At 55.5% G+C, this 25,421-nt stretch overlaps 2 protein-coding genes across 9 annotated transcripts in view; one reads left to right on the top strand and one right to left on the bottom strand.

Moving 5' to 3' along the window:
• The first annotated feature begins 6 nt into the window (after positions 1-6).
• Tubgcp6 (tubulin gamma complex associated protein 6) lies at positions 7-20,816 on the top strand. 8 transcript variants are annotated; one of them, XM_015506894.2, is made up of 25 exons: positions 7-758; positions 2,026-2,189; positions 6,675-6,885; positions 9,354-9,527; positions 10,653-10,774; positions 11,678-11,756; positions 11,895-12,004; positions 12,244-12,335; positions 12,430-12,569; positions 12,994-13,143; positions 13,924-14,005; positions 14,079-14,167; positions 14,278-14,393; positions 15,637-15,775; positions 16,081-16,155; positions 16,248-17,181; positions 17,396-17,454; positions 17,581-17,719; positions 17,807-17,975; positions 18,056-18,197; positions 18,442-18,636; positions 18,715-18,847; positions 18,919-19,132; positions 19,204-19,403; positions 19,487-20,816. In XM_015506894.2, the coding sequence occupies exons 1-25, from the start codon at positions 18-20 to the stop codon at positions 19,576-19,578; spliced, it is 4,761 nt and encodes a 1,586-aa protein (XP_015362380.1). In that variant the 5' UTR covers positions 7-17; the 3' UTR covers positions 19,579-20,816. The 8 variants fall into 8 exon arrangements, 6 of the variants coding, with proteins under 6 accessions (XP_015362380.1, XP_015362381.1, XP_015362377.1 ...); XM_015506895.2 differs by having other exon boundaries at positions 16,266-17,181; XM_015506891.2 differs by having other exon boundaries at positions 17,396-17,719.
• Positions 19,652-25,421, bottom strand: part of Selenoo (selenoprotein O) — a 13,510-nt gene continuing 7,740 nt past the window's right edge. The window contains exons 5-9 of the mRNA XM_015506896.2: positions 24,651-25,040; positions 21,220-21,370; positions 20,453-20,638; positions 20,163-20,319; positions 19,652-20,085 (exon numbers count right to left, since the gene is read on the bottom strand). Of these exons, the coding sequence (XP_015362382.2) occupies positions 19,930-20,085; positions 20,163-20,319; positions 20,453-20,638; positions 21,220-21,370; positions 24,651-25,040 (1,040 nt within the window). The 3' untranslated portion in view covers positions 19,652-19,929. The remainder of the gene's footprint in view (positions 20,086-20,162; positions 20,320-20,452; positions 20,639-21,219; positions 21,371-24,650; positions 25,041-25,421) is intronic.

The following is a 25,421-nucleotide window of genomic DNA, read 5'->3' on the forward strand; positions in this document are numbered from 1 at the left end:
AGCTGGGCAGCGCGGACATGGCCGGCATCACCCAGCTGTTCGATGACCTGTGCGAGGCCCTCCTGCCAGCGGCCCCGGCTCGCCCGGGCCAGCGCGGCGTGCCCCGGAGCAGGGCGAAGCAGACCCTCAAGCGGGTGGCCTACAATGCCCTTTTCACGAGCCTGTTCCAAGAGGAGACTCAGCAGCCGCAGCCCGACCTCCCGAAGCTCCCCGTGAGGAACAAGGTCCTCATGCTGTCCTTCGACCTGAGAGTGGGCGGCCTGGGCCCCGAGGCTGACCGACTGGAGGAGCTGGTGGAGGGGCTGGAGGCAGACCCGTGCTGTCCACTCGTGGAGCTGGGGTCTGCGTTGGACCTCCTGGTTCAGCTGGCAGGGAGCGGCCCGCCACGCACCCTGCGGAGAAAACGGGACTACTTCTGCCACAACAGGCACGCGGGCCGGAACGTCCCCTACGGCGGCTACGACTGCTGCGACCTGCGGCTGTTGGAGATGGACGTCCAGTCCCTGATCGCCAGCGAGGAGTACTCCTGTCACAGCATGGTCCAGGAAACGCTTCAAGTGATGGAGGCTGCTCCAGGCACTGGCCTGCCCACCGTAGGGCTCTTCTCATTCGGTGACCCTTGTGGTGACAGGTTTGAGAGAGAAACCCGCATCTCGATCTTCGGTGCTCTTGTGCACAGTCGCACTTATGACATGGATGTGCGACTAGACCTGCCCCCTGTGCCAGATAGTGCAGACCTCTCTGGACTGGCCATTAAGGTAGTGTGTTTTCTCTCCTTAACCTCTACAAGGGCTTGGAAAATGCCTTTGTGCTGGTTGCCGCTGTCAGCTGGGGAGGCTGAGGCCGGAGGATGGCAAGTTGGAGGCCAGCCTTAGCAATTTAGCAAGACCCTCTCTCAAAATAAAAAGATAAAAAGGACTGAGGATGTGGCTTCGTGGTAAAGTGCCCCTGGGTTCAATCCCCTGTGCCAAAAAAGAAAAAGACAAAATGTTTCTAACCTCTTTCCTCATGTGAAGGTGGGATAGCTCAAATCTAGGTTATGGGTGGGCTGAGCTGTCGGGAGGCAGAACTACTGGAGAGCGCTTGCTGGTACCAACCGTCCTGGGCAACCTTCTGTTCTTTTACCCAACAGGGTATGTTGTTTCTTCTGCCCTTAAGACCTGCTGTTTAAATTAAAATTAATGAAAATGAAGTAGGAGAATTTCTGTTGAGTTTCACAAACCATATTTCAAGAATTCAGCTACATGTGGCAAAGATATTTGTTTATGGTATTCATGCTATTTGACATACTTTCTGTGTTATAATGTGGGGACTTTTTTTCCAATTATTGAGTAAATTGTCATTTGCTTTTGCATCTTATTGTATTATGATAAGTGTTGGTAAAGGATACACTGTTACTCTTCAGTCATTCCCTTACTGTAAATTGTTGAGGTTATTGCCAAACATAAATAATGCTGTAGCAAACATCTTGATGTATGTAACTTCATCTACTGTGATTTTCTTTACTGGCTTCTCCAAAATGGAATCTCCGGGTCAGAAAATTATATTGAGACTATGTGCTATGTGAAAATGGAAATTGGTAGTTTTTTTTTTTTTTTTGTATCAAGAATTGAACCCAGGGGCATTTAACCATTGAACCACATCCTCAGCCTGGGTTTTTTTTTTTTTTTTTTTGAGACAAGAGTCTCACTAAGTTGCTCAGGGCCTTGCTAAATTACTTGAGGCTGGCTTTGAATTTGTAATCCTCCTGCCTCAGCCTCCCAAACCACTGGGATTACAGACATGCTCCATTGTGCCCAGCAACATTGGTAGCTTTAACAGATTTTGTTTAATTCTTTAGGTGATTCATGGGGTGGGGGGTGTTGTGTAATAAAAATATGCTAAAGAAAAATACAAGAGACCTTTTGCAAGGTCTGTCCTTCTAGTGAGTGAATAGATGTAGGTAAAGTTCCAGGAATTTTGTCATAGTTGGAGAATGCAGACAAAAAGTAATAGGGATGGTTGACTTTATCCTGTGATCTCCAGGTCCCTCAAAGTGTGGATCAGTGGGAAGATGAAGGGTTCCAGTCAGCATCCAATTTGACTCCTGATTCTCAGTCTGAACCAAGCATGACCCCAGATGTGGACCTGTGGGAAGCTGCCCTCACGTATGAGCCCAGCAAGCGGAGGTGCTGGGAGCGAGTGGGATGGTGAGTAAGGCTTTCTTTGCCTTTAAATGCATGACCCAGGACTGGGGCTGTAGCTCAGTGTTAGAGCACTTGCCTAACATGTGTGAGGCCCTGGGTTCGATCCCCAGCACCACATAAAACGAAATAAACAAAACTGTCCATCTACAACTAAAAATATTCTTTTTAAAAAATGCATGACCTACCCACCCCACATCAGCCTGGCCTCAGGGTGTGCTGTGGTCTAACCCCAGAGGGCTGAGATCAGGAAGTCTCTACAATACTGATGTACCCGTGTCTGAGAGAGATGCAGAGGGAAAGGGAGGTTCCTACTGTGCCAGTGACCTCTGCAGACCACGCCTTCCAGCCAGATTAGTAGTACGTCCTTACCACCAGGGCTGCTCGTCAGGTGTCTTGGGGCCACCTGGCAGGCTGTGTGGTAGTTGCTGGGAGGAGATGCTCCCTGAGCAGGGTGTACAGACAAGGAACCTCGTCCACATTTGGAAGCCTTGGGAGGAGTACTCTGTGCTGCTGGATGTTCTGACTGGTGCTGGCAGCTTGCTCCCTGGGCAGAGTGGCCACTTGTGCCCTGGGCTTCTCAGGGCCCAGAGCCTCTGCAGTGAGGTCCTCTCAAGGTTCTTGATGGTACCTGGTGAAAACCCCCAGGATGGTGTAGAGGGTGTGCTTTCCCCAAATGTTTGTTGCAGATCCCTCATCACACCCTGTCTGTGGGTCAGTCTGGGAGACCAGTTGGGGAGCACTGAACAGAAGAGTCTGGGCTGGAGGAGCTGTGAGCTGTCTGATACAGAGTCTGGGCCCCTGCAGGCTCTCCTGGAGAGGAGCATGTCACTGGGGGCAGTCATTCAGTGCCCCTGTGCCAGGACACTGCCTCCAAGGGAGAACTTTCCCAGCGTGGTCATCTGCGCCAGGAGGATTCCTCCTTGCTTCCCAGCACAGTGCTGTTCTAAGGGGCTTCTGGGTCCTGTCACTTTTCTCTAGGCTTCCAGTCCTGTCTCCTTGTATGTGCAAAACAAGTCGGATGGTCCCGCTCTCTGACAGCCCCTTGCATGTTTAAAAATTGGTTCTATGGTTATTGCCTCCTTGTGCGAATAATGGCACTTTGTCTGGAGTGTTCTGGTTGCTGTCTAGGAAGCATGATCATGTCCTGATTTGTGTGTCACCCTGTTAGGAATGCCCTTGGTCCTGTCTGTGTGCCTGCAGTGCTCCAGTGCTGAGGGGCACCCTGGCGGTCTTTCCAGTGAGGAGAACTGATGTTCCTCAGGTGATTAGGGTTAGTGGTAGTGTGTAAAACACGGTTTGCTTTGTTATCCCAGCTGCCTAGAACTCCTGGGCTCCCACAATTCTCCCCCTCAGCCTCCCAAGTAGCTCGGATGACAGACACACTGTCACCTGTTTGTGAGTTGTTTTAATGTAGGGTCTTACGATGGGAGAGGCCCACCTCAGTGCTTAGGAGACACGAGATGGAATAAAGATTCCATCACACACAGGCCCCCAGGTACACAGCCTACGTGGCGGCCACGCATGGAGGTCCAGGACTTGGGGGGGCGTGGGCCCATGCCTCTATCAGGCCCAGAGTGTTATCCAAACAGATTTCCCACAGGCAGTTTTAACTGGGCGTCCAGATCAAGCACAGAGTTCCAGGAAGTCACGTGGAGGCAAGAGGTGGTCACTGCAGCAGGTCTACACAGTCCTTGCAGGTGTGAGGGTGAGGTGTGGGCGGCCCAAGCAGGCCTCATCTAGCTGACCCATGGGGAGGTGGTCATCAGGGGCAGCCATATGAGGCAGAGATCTAGGTGGGCCGCAGGAGAGCTGGGAGGAGGTGCAGAACTGGGAACCGTCAGGGGCTGAGCCCTGCTTCTGGTGTGAGGACGTCCAACGTGCATTCCCATGGACGCTGAGGCAGTGTAGACTTGTGCAGGCTCACTGCCCGAAGCGTTGGTGTACCTAACGGAGTGCTGATGTAGCCTGGGCAGCATCTGAAGGGACCCCAGGGAGGCGAAGGCACTGTTGTTGTCCCAGTGCACAGCCACTGGCACGGCCTCTGTTGGGACCATGAATCAGTCTGTGATTCAACTTTGTGGCAAATCTGTCTTGTTTATATTTATTTATTTATTTATTTTGTGGTGCTGGGAGTGGACCAGGGTCCTCTCACTGCTAGGAGACACGAGATGGAGCTTTACCACTGAACAACCTCCCCAGCCCCTCTTGTTTGGTTTTAAATTCCTATTGTGAGCTCTGAGCAGGTGGTTGAAGGAGCTGCTGCTGAGCCAGAGAGAGATCTCTTCCACCAGCACCCAAAAACACTCTGCCCTTGCCTTAAGACCACTAGAGCCAGGCACAGTGGCACACATCTGTAATCCCACCAATTCAGGAGGCTAAGGCAGGATTGCAAATTTGAAGCCAGCTTTAGCCATTTAGTGAGACTCTTGTCTCAAAATGAAAAATAAAAATGGGGATATGGCTCAGTGGTAAAGGGCCCTGGGCTCAAGCCTCAGAGAGACCCCACAAAGGGCTGCTCCCCCTTCTGATTGCCCTGAAAGCCAGCACTGGTCTACAGCCTGGGGCCTGCTGCTGGGCCACAGGACTGGCCCTGAGGCTGAGGGTTTCAGGGTCTGGGACAGCCAATTTCTCTGTGTTTATCACATCCCTGGGAAGTTCCATTCCAGCACCACAGGAAAACAACACACACACACACACACAGCTGGGCTGGAACCAGGCTCCAATGCGTGCCTGGCAGTGCTTTACACTGAACATCTCCCCAATCCTCAAACTGCATCCTTGATTACTTTAAGTGTAAGGGTGTATGTATGGTATGCAGGGAGGGTGCTCAGTGTGGGTGTGTGGTGTGCAGGGAGGGTGCTCAGTGTGGGTGTGTGGTGTGCAGGGAGGGAGTGCAGTGTGTGGGTGTGATGTGCAGGAAGAGTGCAGTGTGAGTGTGGTGTGCAGGGAGGGAGTGCAGTGTGTGGGTGTGTGGTGTGCAGGGAGGGAGTACAGTGTGTATGTGTGGTGTGCAGGGAGGGAGTACAGTGTGTATGTGTGGTGTGCAGGGTGGAGTGCAGTGTGTGGGTGTGGTGTGAGGGTGGAGTGCAGTGTGTATGTGTGGTGTGCAGGGAGGGAGTACAGTGTGTATGTGTGGTGTGAGGGTGGAGTGCAGTGTGTTTGGGTGGTGTGCAGGGTGGAGTGCAAGTGTGTATGTGTGGTGTGCAGGGTGCAGTGCAGTGTTTATGTGTGGTGTGCAGGGTGGAGTGCAGTGTGCAGGGTGGAGTGTAGTGTGTGTGTGTGGTGTGCAGGGTGGAGTGCAGTGTGTGTGGGTGGTGTGCAGGGTGGAGTGCAGTGTGTGCTTGGTGTTGTGCAGTGTGTGGGTGTGCTTGGTGTTGTGCAGTGTGTGGGTGTGCTTGGTGTTGTGCAGTGTGTGTGCGTGCTTGGTGTTCTCAGAGGGTGAGGATGAGGTGAGGGTTTACAGGACAGTGTGCACCCTATTTTAAACTGGCAGCAGTTACCTTCTCACACTTGTCTTGTTATTTGGTACTGGGGATTGAACCAGTGGCGCTCTACCACTGAGCCTCATCTCAGCCCCTTTGTATAATTTATTTAAAGACAGGGTCCTACTGAGTTGCTTAGGGCCTGGCTAAAATGCTGAGGCTGGCTTTGAACTCAGGATCTTGCTGCCCTGTGCCACTGAGCCTGGCTGTGCACGTGCTTCTTGGCAGTGTCTGACTCTGTGCATTCCTCCCACTGTTTCCACCTGCCTCTTCTGTTTCAGCAACTAGATGGGTTGTTACTGTTTCCATCCCATGTGGTGTGTTTGGAGAGGTTGTAAAACGTAGGTCATAGAAGAGTCTTCACCTTTTTTAAGTGTCCAGTTCTGTGGTCCTAGGTATATTCACCACTGTGCAGTGAGCACAACTTCCATCTTGCACACGGAAACACTCCTCCCGTTGACTCCTGCCCCCAGGCCTGGCCGCTCCCACTGCCCTGGCTCTAGGCCTTGACTGCTGTGGGGGTTTGTCAGTGGGATTCCCTGGACTTGACTCTGTGACCTGTGCTGCCCTCAGCAGTGTCTTCCACCCCGTGTGCTCTGGCATGCCAGGGTGAGGGACGCTCCATTGTGTGCTTTGCTGTGCTTTGTTTCTCCCCTTGTCTTGGTTGAATGCAGAAGTGGCTTCTGCCTTTGGCTGTCGTGGATGATGCTTTGTGAGTCAACATGGATGCATAAGCCTTGTGATTGGTTTAAGAAACGCATCATAGTGAGTTGCCATCTGAGGACCACGGTGCTCTGGTGGCCCTAGCTGTTGTCCCAGGACAGGCTGGGGAGACGCGCTGTGGAGGTCAGGGCTGTGCTCCAGTGCTAAATGGAGGCTGAGGGGAGGCTGGTAGTTGATGGCCTTTGCGCTGGCCCTTTGTCAGATGAACCTGCTCCTCGGTGGGAGGGTACTAAGATGCCTGCTGCCCCTCTGTTCACCATCTTTTCCTCCATTTCCCTTGCAGCCCCCCTGGCCACAAAGAGGAGCCCTACCTCACTGAAGCGGGAAGGGACGCCTTTGACAGGTTCTGCAGGCTCCGCCAAGGTGAGCTTCAGGCGCTCAGTGGGGGCCTCCTGCAGGCCCCAAGGCCCATGTTGGTGAAGGAGCAAGAGCTGGTGAAGGACTCGCTGAACGTCCTGCTTGGGGTGGTGTCCGCCACGTTCTCCCTCTGCCAGGTAAGAAGGCCTAGCAGTCACGGGGCCAGCTTATTGCTTGCTGGCAGCCTGCCCTCTACCAGGCACACTTAGAGCACGTCCAGGGGTGGGGTAGGTCAGTGCAGTGGGTGGCAGGGAAGGTTAGCTCTGCAGACTCTCAGTGAGACAGAAGAAATGCTTCACCCCCTTTCCTCCACTCCCATGACAGGAGGCCAGCTTCATTCTTTGCCTTGGACATCCAGTTGTCCAGCATCTTCTTGTCAAAAAGCCTGTCTCATCCCTGTTGAATGGTCTTGGCACCTCCTTGTCAGTCAAACTTTGCTTTCTGAACTCCATTTTTGTGTGCATTTGTTTCTGAACTCTGTAATCTGTTGCTGGTTTACACGCCCATCTTCACGCCATGCCTGTCTGCTGTGTCAAGGACTGAGCTTGACTGGAGCTTTTGAACTGGGGAAATGTTTGAGTCCGGCAGCTTGCGTTTTGTGCATCTGTGGTTCTGGGGATGGAAACCAGGGCCTCTCAAGTGCTCCACTATGGAGCTGCATCCCCAGCCCCCCAGTTTGTTATTTTTCAAGACCATTTTGGCAACTTGGGGTCCTTTAAGATTGCAGATGAATTTTTGTATAGTTTTTCTCTTTCTGCAACACCTGGGATATCTTTCCATTTATGCTCTTAGTTTGTTTTAGTAATGTTTGGAGTTTGCGGTTTATGAGTTTTTTTCCCTTGGTTGCTTCTTTGTGGATTCTTGAGGTTTCTGCACATCTCCAATGAGTTAACTTTTGTTTTATTTTGATTTTTTTTTTAATGTGTTTGCAGTGTTGGGGATTGAACCCAGGGCCTCACGTATCCTAACAGTAGGAGCCCTACCACTGCGCTGCATGCCCAGCCCTTCGTAATTTTTGAGACAGGGTCTTGCTAAGTTGCACAGGCTGTCCTTTTCTTTTATACTGGGGTTGAACTGAAACGTGATTTACCATTGAGTTATATTCTCAGTCCTTTTTTTATTTTTTCATTTCATTTCATTTATTTATTTATTTTCTTAATTTTTATTTTGAGACAGGGCCTTGCTAAGTCGCTGAAGCTGGCCTTGAACTTGCAGTCCTTCTGCCTCAGCTTCCCGAGTCTCTGGGATCATAGGTGTGGCCACCGCACCCAGCCCCCCAGCATCTTTTTCCCTCACTCATTCTAGGTGAAGGTTCCTCAGTTGTTGATCTCTTCAAAGAGCCAGCGTTTGCTTTGGTTGGCTCTGTTCTCTGTTTCATCTCTGCCTGTGTCTTTGTCATCTCTGCTCCTGCTGGTTCTGGCTCACCTGCTGCCTAGCCTCCCTAGGTGTGCCGCATGGCCACTGGCCGGCCTGGGCTGACTGGGCGTCTGCGGCTCTCTGCGGCTCTCGCTCCTCCCAGCGCTGCACAGGGTCTCTCGCTGCCGTCCTTGTCAGCAGCCTTGTGGGAGGTGCTGTGACTCATCTTGTTACTTTCTCTGCACTGACCCCTGGGAGCCAGGGGAAGCCTCAGAGCTGGGTCTGCCCCAGAAGGTTGTCCTCTTTATTTTTTTCCTCATTCAGATGATAGCAGTGGAGTTTATCTATCTATTTATTTTTTTTTTTTATTGACCCTTGACTCTTTCTCTTTTGAGATGGGGTCTCACTAAGTTGCCCAGGCTGGACTAGACATAAAAGACAATGCTCTTCCTGCCTCGGCCTCCCAGACAGCTGGGGCTGAGTGTGTGCTGCTGGCCTTGGCTTGTGTGTGTTTCTGGTACTGTGTGTAGGGGCTGTTTGTCTGCGCCCTTTCCACAGCTGGAACTGTGAAGATGGGTTTTTTTTTAATGTATATTTTTAGGTTGTTGATGACCTTTATTTTATTCATTTTATTTATATGCAGTGCTGAGAATTGAACCCAGTGCCCCACACATGCTAGACAAGTGCTCTACCACTGAGCCACAGCCTCAGCCCTTGAACATGTTTTTTAAATTTTATTTTATTTTAATTTTTATTTTTTTAGTTGTAGATGGATACGACACCTTTATTTCATTTATTTAAATCTATGTGTTGCTGAGGATCGAACCCAGTGCCTCACAGGTGCCAGTTGAGCACTTGACCACTGAGCGACAACCCCAAACCGAACATGTATTTTTTTTAACATTTTTTTTTAGTTGTAGTTGGACACAATACCTTTATTTTATTTATTTATTTTTATGTGGTGCTGAGGATCGAACCCAGAGCCTCACACATGCTAGCCAAGCGCTCTACCGCTGAGCCACAACCCCAGCCCCTTGAACACGTAATTTTAAGTGTGGTCAGTGAAAGACCATATGCTGTTATGGTGTATAATAAATACACACAAGTGGGTGTGTTTGGGCCATTTTCCTTTCACTTTTGGAACTTCTGCTTGTGTGTCTTGGTCCTGGGGGGCTCTGGGTGGTATGTGGCTGGGTGCCCACGCTAGGGGTCTAGATGCCTGGCTTTGACTCCACCTCTCATCCTGTAGCTCTCTCAGGCCTTTGTTGTGGAGCGGGGTGTCCACGTGTCAGGGGCTTCTCCCGAGAGCATCAGCAGTATCCTGTCAGAGGTGGCTGAGTATGGGACCTGCTACACACGCCTGAGCCACTTCTCCCTGCAGCCCGTGCTGGGCGCCTCCTGCAGCAGGGGCCTTGTGTTTCAGGTATTGGCTTGAGGAGAACATTGTATTCTGGGTACTGTTTCCATGTTGGGAATGGAACCCAGGGCCCATCATGCTAGGCATCCTCCAGCTGCATTCTGGAAAAAATCTCAGGTCCTACTCCAGGATCACCGAGTCCAAACCTTCCCAGGAATGGGTGACTGGGGTGAGGTATCACTTATCCATTCTTCCACGGGAACCCTGGGGCAGATGAGTTTGGGCCAAAGGCTAGCCGGAGGTAGGTGTGGCCAGTGTTTGGGGGCTGGGGGCAACAGCAGGTGCTGTGGGGCAAGCCAGACAGGTACCAGCAGCAACTAAGTGGGGCCTGAGTCACCTGTTCCCAGTGGTACAGCACCAGCGGCACTTCTCCTGTTTTGAGGAGTTGACATTCAAGGGGCTTGGGTCCTGAGCCAAGTCTGCTTCTGGGAGTTGCTGTTTTGCTGAAGGACTTGCATCCAGCTTAGGTCCTGGTAGAATCCCACCGGACCACAGGTGTGTCCTGAGCTGGGTGAGCACAGGTGCACACAAGAGCTGGGTACTAGGAGAGATGAGGGGCAGGTGTCAGGAAGAGGTGGGGCAGGGCCCAGCCTGGGGGGACTGGGCCACGTGGCCCCTTCAAGCTCTGATGAGGGACAGATGATACACTGAGGCCAGCTTTCCGACTGTAGGCTGGGAGGCAGTGCACGGGAGCTGCATGGGGAAGTCCATCCAGGTAGGAGGGAGTGAGCAGGGGACCCGAGGGGATGCAGGGCTTCAGGGTGTAGAGAATGGGTCATGGTGGACACCCAGGCCTCTGAGGGGCAGGAGGGGTGGCTATGGCTCCTGACCTTCTGGCATGTGTGGACAAGACAGGTGGCTCCTGGGGTGGTGGTTCTAGGTTGTCCTGTCTGGGTGACTCAGGGCCACACTGCTGGGGCCTCAGAGCTGGCGACTGTGGTGGAGCCTGGCTGAGGCCAGGCATGTGATGGGCCGTCCTGTGCATTATCCCTACTTCTAGCTGGGTTGAGCTGATAGGTGGCACTGCCTGGGAGGTGGGCACAGGATGGGTCTGGAAGCAGAGCCATGTGCTCTCCAAACCGGGTGGTGGCTCAGTCTGCGTGCAGACCTTCCTCCTCGCCTCCCCTGCAGGCCTTCACCAGCGGCTTGAGGCGGTACCTGCAGTACTACCGGGCCTGCGTCCTCGCCACCCCGCCCACACTCAGCCTCCTCACCATTGGCTTTCTCTTTAAGAAGTTGGGCCGGCAGCTCAGGTGAAGCTCTGCACATGCCTGGAGACTTGGGGGGTAGCATGGGACTTGCTGCAGGGAGCTAGTTGCTTGCTGTGCTAGGGAGCACAGTGAGCTCCCCCCAGCAAGGTCCAGAAGAGCAATCGCAGGAGGTAACCAAGTGTCCCTGGCCCACTGGTGCTAGGTGTCACTGGGTGCTGCCATCCACCCACCACACCCACGTCCACCCTGCCTAGGTTTGGGGGTTCCCACCTAAATAGTACACGGGTCCATGGACGTGGCCTCTGGGACTCACAAGCCTGTTAGTAAAAAGCCAGGCAAGTGTCTGTGGCTAGTGCTATCTGAAGAAGAGGGGTGGAGGCCTCACCGAGAAAGACACCCTCCCGACAGCAGGGAGTGGGGTTGTGGGGGGAGGGCGGGGCCTGGTCCTTGGGGGCGTCAGGTGGAGCAGAGCAGCAGTTGGGCAGAGAGGGCGAAGGGCCTGTGGGGGTCTCGGCAGTCATCAGGCCCCAGGGGGTGGTGACCTGGGCCAGGCTGGGAGAAGGCAGGAGGGGGTCTTGGCAATCATAGGCATGAACTGAGGGAATCGTGGGCTTGGGATGGAGTGGGGAGGTGGCTGCATCCAGGCATGGGTGTGTAGTGATGCGGGTGGACACTTAGGCATAGGCTCCTGGACTGGTCTGGCAGAGAGCTCAGCTGTAGGTAGATGGGGTATGAGTGGTTTTTAAAGCCTGGGCAGGCCAGTCATTTAGAGGAGCCTAAGATGGGCAGGGATTTCACTCACCTAGTCTGACCCTGGCCTCAGGGACCTCAGCCCCGTCACCTGCTCTGGTATTAGCCTTGGGGATCCTGAGACTGTCACCTGGTCTAAGCCTAGCCTGGGAACCTGAGCCCTATCACCTGGTCTGATCTAGCCTCTGGGCCTAGGTACCTGGCTGAGCTTTGTGGTGTTGGCACTGTGCTCCCTGGGTCCAGCGGAGGAGAGCCCGGGGATGCATTCCCTACCGTGAGTTTGCCCCCTTGCTGATTGTGGGGGCCTGGTCAGCTCCGGGGGTGGGGGCTGGCTAGTGGCTCCTGGTGCTGCTGCCCACCTAGGCAGGGCTCCAGGCACTGCTGCTGAGCCTGCCTCTGCTCCTTTGTGCAGGGGGTGAAGCTGCTGTCCTACCTCTACCAGGAAGCCCTGGACAACTGCAGCAATGAGCACTACCCTGTGCTGCTGTCCCTGCTGAAGACAAGCTGTGAGCCCTATACACGGTGGGTGTGCTGCGTGGCAGGTGGGCCTGGGCTTCTGGGGCAGGTAGGGCAGGGCTGTGTTCAGATCAAGTGGTGTTTGGGAGCTTTCTTGGCCACACGTGAGGCAGGAGGGTGAGTGGACTCAAGTGGTGGGTGCACTAGGGAGGAGGGCACACTCACCCCACGCCTACCCACCGCTGGCATTGCCTGTCCATGTTATACCATGTCCACTCACCCCTGGCACCCCGATGCTATGGCAGGTTCATTCATGACTGGGTGTACAGCGGGGTCTTCAGAGACGTGTATGGGGAGTTCATGATCCAGGTGAACCACGAGTACCTTGGCTTCAGAGGTAGGTGGCCACAGTCTCTTGGGTTGGGCCTCCACATCTATGGGACAGGGACAGCACTGACTGCAGGCCACTCCGTGTTCTGTTCCACGTTTAGACAAGTTTTACTGGACCCATGGCTATGTGCTCATCTCCAAAGAGGTGGAGGACTGTGTGCCTGTGTTCCTGAAGCACATTGCCCACGACGTGTACGTCTGTGGGAAGACCATCAACCTGCTGAAGCTCTGCTGTCCCCGGGTGAGCGGGGTCGGGGCACCTGGGGGAGGAGCTGTGGGGCCCAGTCTGTCCAGGGGTGTCGTGTTCAGTGACACATCTCCACACGGGGTAGGTGTCAGGGTTCTCTCAGCTTCCTTTGAAGGGGTGTCTGTGGGACCCTGCCGTTACTTCTGCAGGCACCCGTGGCCCTACACGTGGCGTCGCTCTGGATGGAGCCCCTGTGCAGCCGGGACTGAGGGAGGGTCCATCTGGGAGGTACCCTCACATCTGAGAAGACCGGCTGTGTGTTGCCATTGAGGGCTGCTGTCTGGACATAGGAGAGAATTATTTCTGAGAAAGAGCATTTGGCTGTCCACACACATCCCTGGAAACCCAGAGGCAAAGCTGGGTCCCCATGCCCTGTCCCACTGCGGGCCAGTGCTCACTGCAGCCCCCCTTCTGGCAGCACTACCTCTGTTGGTCGGATGTCCCTGTGCCTCGCATTTCGGTGATTTTCTCCCTGGAGGAGTTGAAGGAGATAGAGAAGGACTGTGCTGTCTACGTTGGGCGGATGGAGAGGGTTGCCCGCCACAGCTCCATCAGCAAGGAGGAGAAGGTGCTTCCCTTGGGCCTCAGGGGCTTCCTTTGCCCCTTATCCAGGGTGGCTGAGGGGCTAGGGGCTCGGGGCTAGGGGCTAGACATGCACAATGGGGCAGCCCCTTCTGGTGTTCTCTGTGCTGGTGCTGTCTGGGGTGCGATAGTGGAACACATGTCCTGGAGTCAGGTGTCCAGGCAGGGGCCCTCCCTCTTCCTGGGTCTGGGTAGCCCAGCCTTCACTGGGCTTTGCTGATATAGGCAGCAGCAGCGGGGCTTCCCTGGGGCCCGGCGTTGTGGGTAGACGTCCTGGGCGAGCTCCAGGCGGCTGTGGGACTAGTGTGTCTGGCAGGGCCACGTTCCCAGTGTTCCCTGGGAGGGGCTGATGGTGGCCAATGCCATTTCCCAGAAACCCTCTTGGCCCATAGCATGGTGGGCAGCAGGGAGACCCATGCAGAGCCAACCCAGCCGGCTGAGCAGGGAAGCCCCTCTGAGTCGCGTGGTCCCCTCTAAGGGGGCATACAGCCTGGGTGTTGAGCCCAGGTGTCTCTGAGAGTGTGTCAACTTCTCAAAAGCTTGGAATACCTTGTTATTGATCTAAATCAGAGGTTCTTGACGTTGTTGGGTGGCCTTCTGGCCTCAGGTGGAGGGAGTATCATGCCTGCTGGCCCCAGATCTATGCAGGTGCAGGGGAGGCTGTGGATAACAGCAAAAGCTGGGTATTTCTGATGGCCAGCCCCTCTCCTAGGCCATCTCAGGAAAGGGACCAAAACTGAGGGTGCTTTGTTTATTGTCTTTTTAGGAACTACGTATGGAAATTGCAAAACAAGAATTAATTGTCCATGCCCGGGAAGCAGCCTCCAGGGTCCTGAGTGAGCTGAGCGGTAAGTTTGGCTCCAAATCCTCCCCTCTGTGGCCTGGGTCTTCTGTTGGGGCTCCTCATGACTTCCAACACAGACCGGCAGATGTCCGAGCAGATGGCCTTGGATGCCCGGAAGCGAGAGCAATTTCAGCGTCTAAAGGAGCAGTTTGTGAAGGACCAGGAGGTGGGTGGGCCCAGCCTGCAGGTCCTGGACCGGAAGGTGGGTGGGCCTAGCCCCCCCTTGGTTCCGGCTGCTGAAGCCCCATTTAGCAAACAGGGCTGTTTGTTGGGTAGCGACGCCTGGCGGCCCGACAGGAAGAACTGGAAGATGACTTCAGCTATGCTCGTGAGGTCCGGGACCGAGAGAAGCGGCTGACAGCCCTGGAGGAAGAGCTGGACAGGAAGGCCAGGTGGGGCAGCCGCAGGCACAGGCACAGTGCAGGCTTAAATGTCAGTGATGGCTATTTAATCTCAAGGAGTGCAGGCACGCAGTGTGGTGGAGAGGCTGGTGCATTGAGCCATGCCCCTGCTTCGTGCTGGGGCCGCTGACAAGCTGGGTGCCCTCAGCTATCTAGAGTGCCCTTTTGCTGGTTGGCATGTCACATGGCATGATTGGTGTCTAGGCTCTTTATCTATTTGTTTACCTTAAAATTATTTATTTTGGGGCTGGGACATAGCTCAGTTGGTAGAGTTCTTGCCTCGCATGCAAAGGCTCTGGGTTCAATCCACAGTACCACCAAAAAAAGAAAAAAGAAAGCTTAGTTTTACCTTTAAAAACTTTTCCCATTGTTCTGGGAATGAACCCAGGGCCTCACGAATGCTAGGCAAGTGCTCTACCACTGAGCTGTACCCCGCTGTCTTACTTTTAAACAGCTCCTATTTATCTTAGCCCTGTCACTGGCCCAAAGGGACAGCCCACATCCCATGTAGCTCCTGAAAGTCTGTCTCCTGCAGTACATTAGTTTGTCCCATGAACTGGGAGTTGAGTCTTCCAGTAGAAGACTTTCATCCCTCTGTGAGGGGTGGCCACTTCCCTGCGTTGTCACAGGACACTTGCTGCGCCTGCTTCTGACACTGTCATGGACCTGGTGAGGGTGTGCCACCTGTGTGTGCTGGGCTTGGGCTGTGTGGCTCTCCATGTGAGTAGCCTTCTGCTTACCCACACAGGGAACCAGGCAGAGGCCCCTTCCCCACCCTGTGGTGGTCAAACTAGGGCGAGCCAGTCCAGGTGTGGGTCCAGCTGCCTGCTTGTGGGAGGCTCAGAATCACTGGGTTTGTGTTGGGTTTGCTCTGTGTGCTATTTTGTGTCCGTCTTCAGTTCTGTGGGGTCTGAACTTGTAGAGCAGGAGAGTGCTCACTGCATCTGAGTGCATCTCCCGTCAGGCTGGGCCTCAGCTCTGTGCTCAGTTCCTTACCTCAGGCCGTGTAGGTTCTCTGGGTATTGTTCAGAGACGTCTGTCTAGCCCTGACTGGCCATCTGCCGGCTAGGGGCCCCTACCAGACTAGCCCACCCAGGGAGCCCCAGGGGTTCTTGGGGGAAGATGGAGGATAGGGGCCCCAGGAACATGCCCATGGGAACATTCCTCCTTGCCTGGGGGTGCCCACAGACAGTGCAGTGACTGGTGACTGTGTCCACTCTGGGTATGGCTTCAGGCAGGCACTGGTGGACCACTATAGCAAGTTGTCTGCAGAGGCAGCTCGTCGGGAGCAGAGGGCACTGTGGAGAATCCAGAGGCACCGACTGGAAAGTGCACGGCTTCGTTTTTTCCTAGAAGATGAAAAGCGTGTCCAGGTATTGTAGTGACGTTAAGTAGCAGCTCTTTGAAGGGTGCCATGTGTGTCTGAGCTTCTGAAATGGCACAGGGCTTTTACCCCTCCTCAGCCTGCCACAGGCGCAGTGCTGTCTCTCGGTGCCAGATGCAGGGGGTGACCGGCATCTGCTGATCCAGCATAAGCACCATCAGCAGCATGTGTGGGCAGCAGGGCTGTGGCTTCCATGGGCCAGGGAGGCCCTGTGGAGAGTGTGCTGGGCTAGGTGCCAGCTCTGCTGGTCGGTGCACAGGTGCTGCTACCTGTGTCCCACTGGCTTAATTTCAGGAGATGCTGAAGAACGTGGCTGAGGCTTGCCAGCCCCAGGAGCTGCTGGGTCACCTCCCAGGTACCTGCTCCCAGGTAAGGACTAGAGCAGGACTGAGGGTCCCAGCCGGAGAGCTGAATGTGGGGAGTGGGGTTAGATGGCTCTGGGAGACCTGAGACCAGGCTAGGTCAATGCCCTGTTGCAGGTCACATCTCCAGGCCCTGAGCACCCAGACAGAGGTCCTACCTGTAATTCAGCACCCACAGAGCTGCACTTGGCTGCCTGGGATTGTCCAGGCAGGCCGAGTGTGCCCACTACGCAGGCCATTGAGTCTCCAGCAGTTGGGGCTGGTGGCTCGGGGACCAGGCTGGCAGAGGGGGCTGAGCCGTTCTCTGCTGGCCTCAGCATCACAGACTTCCTGCCCTTGGGTCCCAGCGCTGAGCAGCCTGTGCAGACCAACAGGGCCCTTCCCCTGGAGGAGGCGCTGCAGACCATCAGCTCAGACCTGCCTGCCGTTTCCCCTGGGGAGGCCCATGCCACAGCTAGTACACAGCCTGCCCAGCCACAGGAGTACGACTTCAGCACCGTCCTGAGGCCAGCTGCGGCCACCTCACCTTCCTCAGGTCCCCTCCAGGCTGTTGAGGGCAGCTTGGGCCCTGAGGAGCACGCGCCATGGGAGGGCACGCATGAGGGCACACAGATGGCTCTGTCCCCCCCACTCAGGCATGTCACCTCTGAGGAGGGAAGCAACCGGCCCACAGGGCAGCTCCATAGGCATGTGTCAGATGCCAGCATCAGGGTAGGGGAGAACATGCCAGACGTGGCTCCCTCCCGGCCACGGTGGAACGTCCACGGGCACGTGTCAGATGCCAGCATCAGGGTGGGAGAGAACAGACCAGAAGCTGAGCCCAACCCACCCTGGCCCCACCAGAGCCCCCCTAGCCACGTTTCTCAGGCAGGCTCAAGCCTGGAAGTACAGAACCCTGCCCTGGAACATGGGCCACAGCTACCTGCAGACATGGAGCCTTCCATCTGCTGTCCCAATGTGGGCAGCCTGCAGACCTTGCCCTCTGCTGCGTCCAAGTCCAGCACTTTGGGAGACAGTGTCTCTGAGGAGCCAGGTCAGAGTGGAGCAGTTGGTGGTCAGGCTGGGGGCATTGGGGCCCACAAACTGGGGAGGGCACAGGAGTGTGGAAAGTTGCCCCCAGGTGCCAAGTCTATTAACCAGGACCAAATCCGTTGGGCATGTGTGGGGACTCCCTGGGCCACCCATGCTGTGTACCCTGGGCAGATGCTCAGCTCTGATGTCCCTTCCACTCATTTGTGTCCACTCAGGTGCAGGGAAGAATGGTGACAATGATGACCTCTCTCCAAGCTGGCCTCCAAACTCTCAGGTTGGAAGGACGCAGCCTGGGGAGGGGAGCATGCAGGGAGCCCCACATGCCCTTTTCCAACACAAACCCCAGGGGGCCTGGGAGCAGCTGCTGGGTGGGGTGCCCACCTTGAGTTTGGATTCTCAGGAAGGCACAGCTGCCCCGAGCAGCCCTGAGGCAGCAGCTGAGGTGGAGGCTCTGCGCTGGGGCAAGGAGCAGGCCTATGTGGCAGGCCTGGCCAGTCGGTACCGCCTGGAGCAGTACCCGGACAGCTACGAGTCCATGTGTGAGTCACTGTCCACCCGCTGGTAAGGCAGGAGCCCCAGGCCAGTGCGCCTCCATGCTGCAATGACAGCTGCCTTGTTCTCTGCAGCGGAGGCCCCCGCTGCCCACCTGGTACGCCACGTGCTTCCCCGGGCCTTTGCCTTCCCCGTGGACCCCCGGGTGCAGTCGGCTGTGGACGAGACCACGGTGCAGCTGACCGAGCTGCTGACGCTGCCGGTGCTCATGCAGCGCTCCCTTACTGCCCCGCTGGCTGCCCAGTGAGTGTGCGCCCCTCCTCCACCCGCCCGCCATGGCCCCGCCCCTCCATGACCCCGCCCCTCGCCCCGCCCCGCCGCAGCGTCTCCCTGGTGAACAAAGCTGCGGTGGACTACTTCTTTGCGGAGCTGCACCTGGAGGCGCACTTTGAGGCTTTGCGGCACTTCCTGCTGATGGAGGATGGGGAGTTTGCCCAGTCCCTGAGTGACTTGCTCTTTGAGAAGGTGACCCTGGATGTGGAGTGGGGGGGAATTGTGCCAGAGGGGAGCCCCACAATAGCGGGAGTTTGGTGCTGGCCCAGGGCCCACCCTGGCCGCCCTCCAGACACCACAGCCCCTGGCAGCTTGGAGCTTGGCTGCCTGGCTGTGGGACAGCCTGGGGATTGGTGATCAGGCAGGCACCAGCCCTACCTAGGTGGCCTGGCTTGTACTTGGCCCTCCTGGGGACTCTGTCCCTTTCCTGCCTCAGCTCGGGGCTGGGCAGACACCCGGGGAACTGCTCAACCCCCTGGTCCTCAACTGCATCCTGAGCAAGGCCCTCCAGTACAGCCTCCATGGGGACACCCCACATGCCACCAACCTCTCCTTCGCCCTCAAGTACCTGCCTGAAGTGTTTGCTCCCAATGCCCCGGATGTGCTGAGCTGCCTGGAGCTCAGGTACAAGGTCAGCAGCACATCGTGGGCAGGCGTCACAGGGAGGCCTGTCCTGTGGGGCCAGCACTGACCAGGGCTTCCTGAGCAGGTCGACTGGCCCCTCAACATCGTCATCACCGAGAACTGCCTGAGCAAGTACAGCGGCATCTTCTCCTTCCTGCTGCAGCTGAAGCTCATGATGTGGACGCTCAAGGACATCTGCTTCCACCTCAAGCGTACAGGTGAGGTCTTTTTGGAGCCACCTGCCCTGTGTGGGGGCTCCAGGCTGTGCTCACCCTTTGTCCTCTGCCAGCCCTGGTGAGCCACGCAGCTGGCTCGGTGCAGTTCCGCCAGCTGCAGCTGTTCAAACACGAGATGCAGCACTTTGTGAAGGTCACCCAGGGCTACATCGCCAACCAGATCCTGCACGTCAGCTGGTGTGAGTTCAGGGCCCGGCTGGCCACAGTGGGCAACCTTGAGGAGATCCAGCGCGCCCATGCAGAGTACCTGCACAAGGCTGTCTTCAGGTGAGGCCCAGACACCCAAGGGAGGGACACTGCAAGGCCAGCAGCCTACCAGAAGCCCTGCCCTTCCCTAGGGGCCTGCTCACGGAGAAGGCAGCACCGGTCATGAACATCATCCATAGCATTTTCAGCCTGGTGCTGAAGTTCCGCAGCCAGCTCATCTCCCAGGCCTGGGGCCCAGCCAGTGGCCCCCGGGGTGCCGAGCACCCCAACTTTGCTCTCATGCAGCAGTCCTACAGTACCTTCAAGTACTACTCCCACTTCCTCTTCAAAGGTGAGCCTTCCCCTGGCCAGGCAGGGTGGGGGGCAGCCAGGCACAGGCAGGGCAGAAGCCTGAGCAGCCCGCTGCCTCCACAGTGGTGACCAAATTGGTGAACCGTGGCTACCAGCCCCACCTCGAGGACTTCTTGCTGCGCATCAACTTCAACAGCTACTACCAGGACTCCTGAGGAGCCCCTCCTGGGCAGGCACTGGGCAGGGAAGGAGGCAGAGCCACCATAGGCCTGAGGAAGCTGATTTTTATTTAGGGACCTGGCCCAGACCTTCTTTGAGGATGAGGTGGACAGGGGGCTGCCACTGCTGCCCCAAGGCCTGGCCCCCTCTGCATCACCTGCAAGGAGGTGGAGCCCTTGTCCCCACACTCGGAGAGCTGGGCTCAGGCAGTGCTGCTGAGCTGGCTTCCAACAGAGACTGGTCAGGGTCTGACTGGAGGTCTCTGCCGTCATGGAGAGAGGCTCAGGGGCAGCCTGGCACATCTCGACAGCTCAGCAACACTGAGCGCCTCGGGAGAGGCCGAGGCACTACGAGGATCATGTCACACACAGCTCTGCTGCCCAGAGTGGGGGCTTGCTGCTGTAGGACTGTCCCCCAGGGGCTGCCTCCGCAGCCTCAGAGCCTCCAGCCACTTCCCCATCGCTGTGGTAAGGCGATTCCAGCAGCTTCAGCACCCGCCGTACCTGGAGGGAGAGTCCAGGTGAGGGATGCTGGCCAGCCCACCCTCCCAGGGACAGAGTGGGGACAGGGGCATGCTTGCCTCTGAGAAGTCCCCCTTCTCGGCGGCCTCGATGGCGCTCTGTGCGATGTAGTTCCTCAGGACGTACTTGGGGTTGTTGGCCTTCATCACGCGCACCCGCTCTGCCTGCCAGGCAGCCACATCGCCGGCACCCTCCATGTCCCTCTCCAGCCGGGCTCTGGAATCACAGCCCAGCTGCTCTTTCAGCAGGAGCAGCCACAGGGCACCCATGCAGGATCATCTGCAACCACCTGAGCCGTGGCCGCGGCACAGAGCAGCGGGCACCCTGCAACCCTGCGTTCGGGGCTCACCGGTATTCCTGCAGCCAGTCAGCCCAGCGGCCCCTGTTCCTGCTCTGCAGCTCCTCGGGGCTCAGCTGTTCCAGCCGTGACTGCTGCTCCACGCGGTCCAGCTCCCTTGCCAGGTTCGCCTGGGTGCCAATGAGTGCGAAGAGCTGTGGGTTCGACTGCGCCAGCATGAGCATCATGGAGAGCTGCCTGGGGGAGGAGGCATGAGCCTGCAGCCAGGGCTGCTATCCTTTGCCCCAGGTGGGCACCAGCTGCAGGTCTGCTGTTGGGGTGTCAGCCCACATGCTAACAAAGCGTGTCCTCCTGGATAATCACCAGCCCCAGAGCACAATGCCTGTCACTCCCCACTAAACTCCTTTCTGTGTGACCAGCCTGTGGTTCTTATTCAGAAGCCACGACCAGCACTGCCGGGGTCTCGTCCTGAGTCTGAGCAGCATTTTGCACATGGCATGCCCATTCTGTTGGGAAATGGCAGGAGGTGTGGTCCGCCTGGGATCTGAGTGCTGCAGGCTCTTGCCAGGTATACCACAGCTGTCCTGGATGCCCACTATCCCCATCCAACCTGTGCCCCACCCACATCCGTATCCCTGGGTTTTCCTCTGACCAACAGGCCCAAGTCACAGTTGGGACCTAACTGCCCCCATTCCCAGGAGGAGGCTTGTGTGGGTCCCCTAGGACTAGCTGTCTCCAGCAATCCCCAAGATCTTTGTTTCTGAATGCCCCTCCCCTTCTGAAAGCAAACCCCATGGTAGAAAGACCCGAGTACCCACCGGGGATCCATCTGGGGCCGGAAGGCAAGCCTCAGCTCCTCCAGGGAGGCGCACTGCGAGGTCAGGGTGGTCAGGAATTCAGCCAAGCCAGGTGACTGTGGCTCGAGCGGGAAGGAGCTCAGCAAGGAGAAGGTGTTTGTGAAGTCAGCTCCTGTACACAAGCTGCTCAGGTGGAGGCTGGTAGACGCCAGCCCCACACTCCCTCGAGGCCAACCCATGTCCCCTCTCCCTCTCCAGTGTGTGCTGGGCCCTGACCCCTCAGCTACCACCCATCTGCTACCGTTTCCTGTGACTCTGTAGGTTGTCCCCGAAACAGATAACAACAGACACAGCTGTCCCTGCTTGCAATGGGAGCCATTGCCACCCTTGTGTGTCAAGGCTGGGCACAGGAACCATGGCATCCCCTAAGAAGGAAACTAAAGAAAACAAGGGACCAAAGCAGCATGCTCGGGTGGGGTGGGCAGGGAGGTCGTCAACAAGAGCAGTCATGGAGAAATGAGGGACAAAGTTTCAAGACATACAGAAAATAGAGCAGAACAGCCCAAGTGCTTCCCTTGGTAACTATGTCTGCACTCATGGATCCAGAGACAGGTGACCACATGCTGTCCATAGGGGCTCGCCTGAGACAAGATGAGACTCCTAAGCAATGTGACCCAAGGGGCTGAAGCCACTCTGAAGTCAGACAAAACAGGCCAGGCCCAAACCATTACAGAGACAGCACAGCCACCACATCAGGAAGATGTGGAAGTGACCAAGCACGTAGTTAGTGAAGCTGGAGGAGAAACAGCGGCTCCACAGCAGGTGCTGGCTTCTAAGAATATGGCACTCTCAGTAATGCGCAGACCATCTGGGCAAGAGCAGGGAATACCCTAGCTCTGAAGTGCACAGGGGCTTCTGCCGCGGGCACTGTCTAGGCCACAATGGGATGAAGCTAGATACCACTTGAGTGCTCTGTGTCCTGTTAGTTTCATTAACAGGAAGGAAAAGTGTGAATTACAGTTTTTGGTGGTACCAGAGATTGAACCCAGGGGTGCTCTACCATTAAGCTACATCCACAGACCTTTTTAAGATTATTTTTAATTCTGAGATTGTCTTGCTAAGGTGCCCAGTCTGACCTGGAACTTGCCATCCTCCTGCCTCAGCCTCCCAGTGACTGAGATTTCAGATGTACACTGCCACATTCAGCTTAGACACCATACTCTTCATCTACCATAGGTTAAAAAAGAGATCACAAGCAAAATTATAAAGTCCTTAGAGCAACATGCAGCAAGAGCTGTGCTCAAGGGATGTGTACAACAGTAAATGTGTACATTTTAAACAATCTAAAATCAACTATATAAAAGCAAAACAAAACCAAAAAGGAGTAAAATAAGACCAAAATTAGCAAAAGCGAAAGAAATCTGGTTATAAGGATCAGAGGGGAAATGAACAGTGGGAAAAGTAAAAAAGACAATGAAAGTAGGAGTTGGTTCCTGTAAAACATCAACAAAATTGGCTGGACGCATGTTTGTAATCCGAGCAGCCTCAGCAATGGTGAGGCACTAAGCAACTCAGTGAGACCCTGTCTCTAAATAAAATACAAAACAGGGCTGGCATGTGGCTCAGTGGGCGAGTGTCTGAGTTTAATCCCCAGTACCCCCCCCCCCCAAAAAAAAAAAAATCAGACAAGAGGAGGGGATGCATCCAATGTGCAAGTGTGTGTCACTGGTGGAGAGTGAAGGGGGAATTCATGGAGGACACTGCCCACTCTCATTTGTGAAGTGCCTGGTGTTGAATGGGGCCTGTAGGGGCTGAGGAGGAGCTCCCCTTCAGACAGGAGGTTCTGCCAGGCACAGGGGCCACACCTGTGACGCCATCTGAACAGCTTGCTGGGGCCTTGTCTCACAGAGGAAAAGCGCCGGGAACGGGCTCAGTGGTACTGCACCACTGTGTTCAACCCTCAGTGCCAAAAACAACAACAGAACCTAAACCAAACCCAAAAGACTAACAATGCCTCTGAAACTTCTCTGGGGGAAAAAAAAGTGGGGGGAAAGGAAGCAGCCTGTAATTCAAAGGCCAGCTTCTGCCTGGATGTCCATGCCAGGCACTACAAGGAGACTACAGGCCAATATCCCTCAGGAACACAGGGACAAAAATCCTCAACAAGAGATTTGCACACCAAATACAGGAACTGTACTGAGTCTTAACAGGACTGCACTTCACGACCAAGCAGGATTCATCCCCAAATGCAAGGAAATATGGTTGGAGGAGTACAACCACATGATCATTTTGATGGACAACTCCAACAGCCTTTCCTGGTGAGAACAGTGAATTAGGAATAGAAAAGCTCATTGACAAAAGCGACATGCAAAAAGCCCACAGCTGATGGCATGCTTGATGGACAAGGACAGGTTTTCCCCAAGACCAGGAACAAAGTGAGGCTGCCCATTGTCACCATTTCTGTTCAACATGGAGCAGAAGCTGCGGTAAATTAAACACAGTCGGGCAATCCTACCAGCTACCTACAAAAGAAATGGAAGCAGGGGCCAGACTGGTGTCTGCATGCTCGTTTACAAAGCAGCACTGTGCACACGATAGCCAACAGTGGACATAACCCTCGCCTGCATCAGCATCCTGTGTGTAGCCAAACATCCCTCCCAGGACGGGATGTTACTGGGCCTTAACAGGTCTGGCCAGGTGACCTGTAATCCCAGCAGCCCGGGAGGATCGCAAAGTCAGCCTCAGCAAAAGCAAGGCACTAAGCAACTCAGTGAGACCCTGTCTCTAAATAAAACACAAAATAGGGCTGAGGATGGGGCTCAGTGGTCGAGTGCCCCCACTGTTCAATCCCCAGCACCAAAAAATAATAACAATAATAAGATCTGGACATATGCTACGAGAGCCAGTCATGGTCACACTTGGAAAGTGGCATGGTGGGTGTCAGGGCTGTTAGGGCTCTAAGGGTTGGAGTTTCAAGGAGGCCAAGTTTGGGTTCAGGATGGTGGTGGTGGCTGCATGGCATTCAGATGTGCTCAAAGACACTGAGTGTGTATCTCTAAAATGGTCAATAGGGGCCAGGTCTGATGGCCCAGCTGCTGAGACAGAAGGATCGTAAGTCCAAGGCCTCAGCGACTTAATAAGACATTGTCTCTAAAAGGACTCGGGGGGCTGGGGATGTGGCTCAAGTGGTAGCGCGCTCGCCTGGTATGCGTGCGGCCCGGGTTGGATCCTCAGCACCACATACAAACAAAGATGTTGTGTTCGCCGAAAACTAAAAATAAAAAATATTTAAAAAATTAAAAGGACTCGGGGTGCAGCTCAGTGGTAAAGCACCACTGGGTTCAGTCCCCAGTACCTGCCCCCCCCCCAAAAAAAGGTGAAACGGAAAAATTGCGAAAGATTTGCCATCCAGTAATAATGCAGCAAACTGGCTGCAATGTGTGCCCACTCACCAGTCTGGTGCATGGTCTCCAGGAGCCTGGCCACCAGTGCTCCATCCCCGTCCTGTGCCACACGTACCAGGCCGAGCTTACTGCGCATCTTCTGCAGGTAGTGCCTTTGGAAGTCGGAGTCAAACTCCTCCTCCAGGGCGGCTTCAGCTAGTTCGCGGGGCAGCTCGGGCTCCAGTGCCTCCGCCAGCTTCCGCAGGTTCCACTTGCACACCTCGGGCTGCCTGCTGTACGAGTAGCGCCCAGCGTCGTCCGAAGCATTGCACACGTGGTCAGGGTCGTACCTGCCACACAGGCCAGACTGCAGTGCTGTGAAGGACACACCCAGAGGGCGGGCCCTGTGTGGCCACCACCCGGTCCTGCCCTGACTCTGGATGGCCCTGGTTCTTCTGCCTACACCTCAAGTGCAGGCAAGCTGCGCTCTCCTCAGCCCGCCAGGGGCCAGACAGCCCTGACTTCCTGCCCACCACCTGTGCCCAAACCCACAGGGGAGGGAACCTTTCTAAAATGCCACAGACAGCTCACACTGCTTTTGCTCAAAACCCTCCGGGGGATTCCTGCTTCCAGGAATGGCCAGTCAGGCGTTGTTAAGAATTAAACACTGAAAAAAGACTTGTGCACACAATCCCCACGCCCCAGGTCAGATGCTCCCTGCCTTCCCTCACCCTGTGACTGCGGCTGGGGCCTGCACCTCAGGGGTTAGTTCCTAGGTGGGCAGCAGGCTGCCTATAGCTCACCACTTGCAGCCCAAGGGACGGCTCACCTGTCCAGGAA

Source organism: Marmota marmota, unplaced genomic scaffold (genome assembly GCF_001458135.2).
Source record: "Marmota marmota marmota unplaced genomic scaffold, marMar, whole genome shotgun sequence".
Taxonomy (NCBI): domain Eukaryota; kingdom Metazoa; phylum Chordata; class Mammalia; order Rodentia; family Sciuridae; genus Marmota; species Marmota marmota.

Excerpts from the sequence above, each read along its gene's own strand:
- Tubgcp6 (XM_015506891.2), top strand. The coding sequence starts at position 18 with ATGGCCGGCATCACCCAGCTGTTCGATGACCTGTGCGAGGCCCTCCTG. Across the intron at positions 10,775-11,677 it reads AAGTTGGGCCGGCAGCTCAG|GTACCTGGCTGAGCTTTGTG; the intron begins GTGAAGCTCTGC and ends CTCTGGGCCTAG. Across the intron at positions 16,156-16,247 it reads TCCCAGGTACCTGCTCCCAG|GTCAATGCCCTGTTGCAGGT; the intron begins GTAAGGACTAGA and ends AGACCAGGCTAG.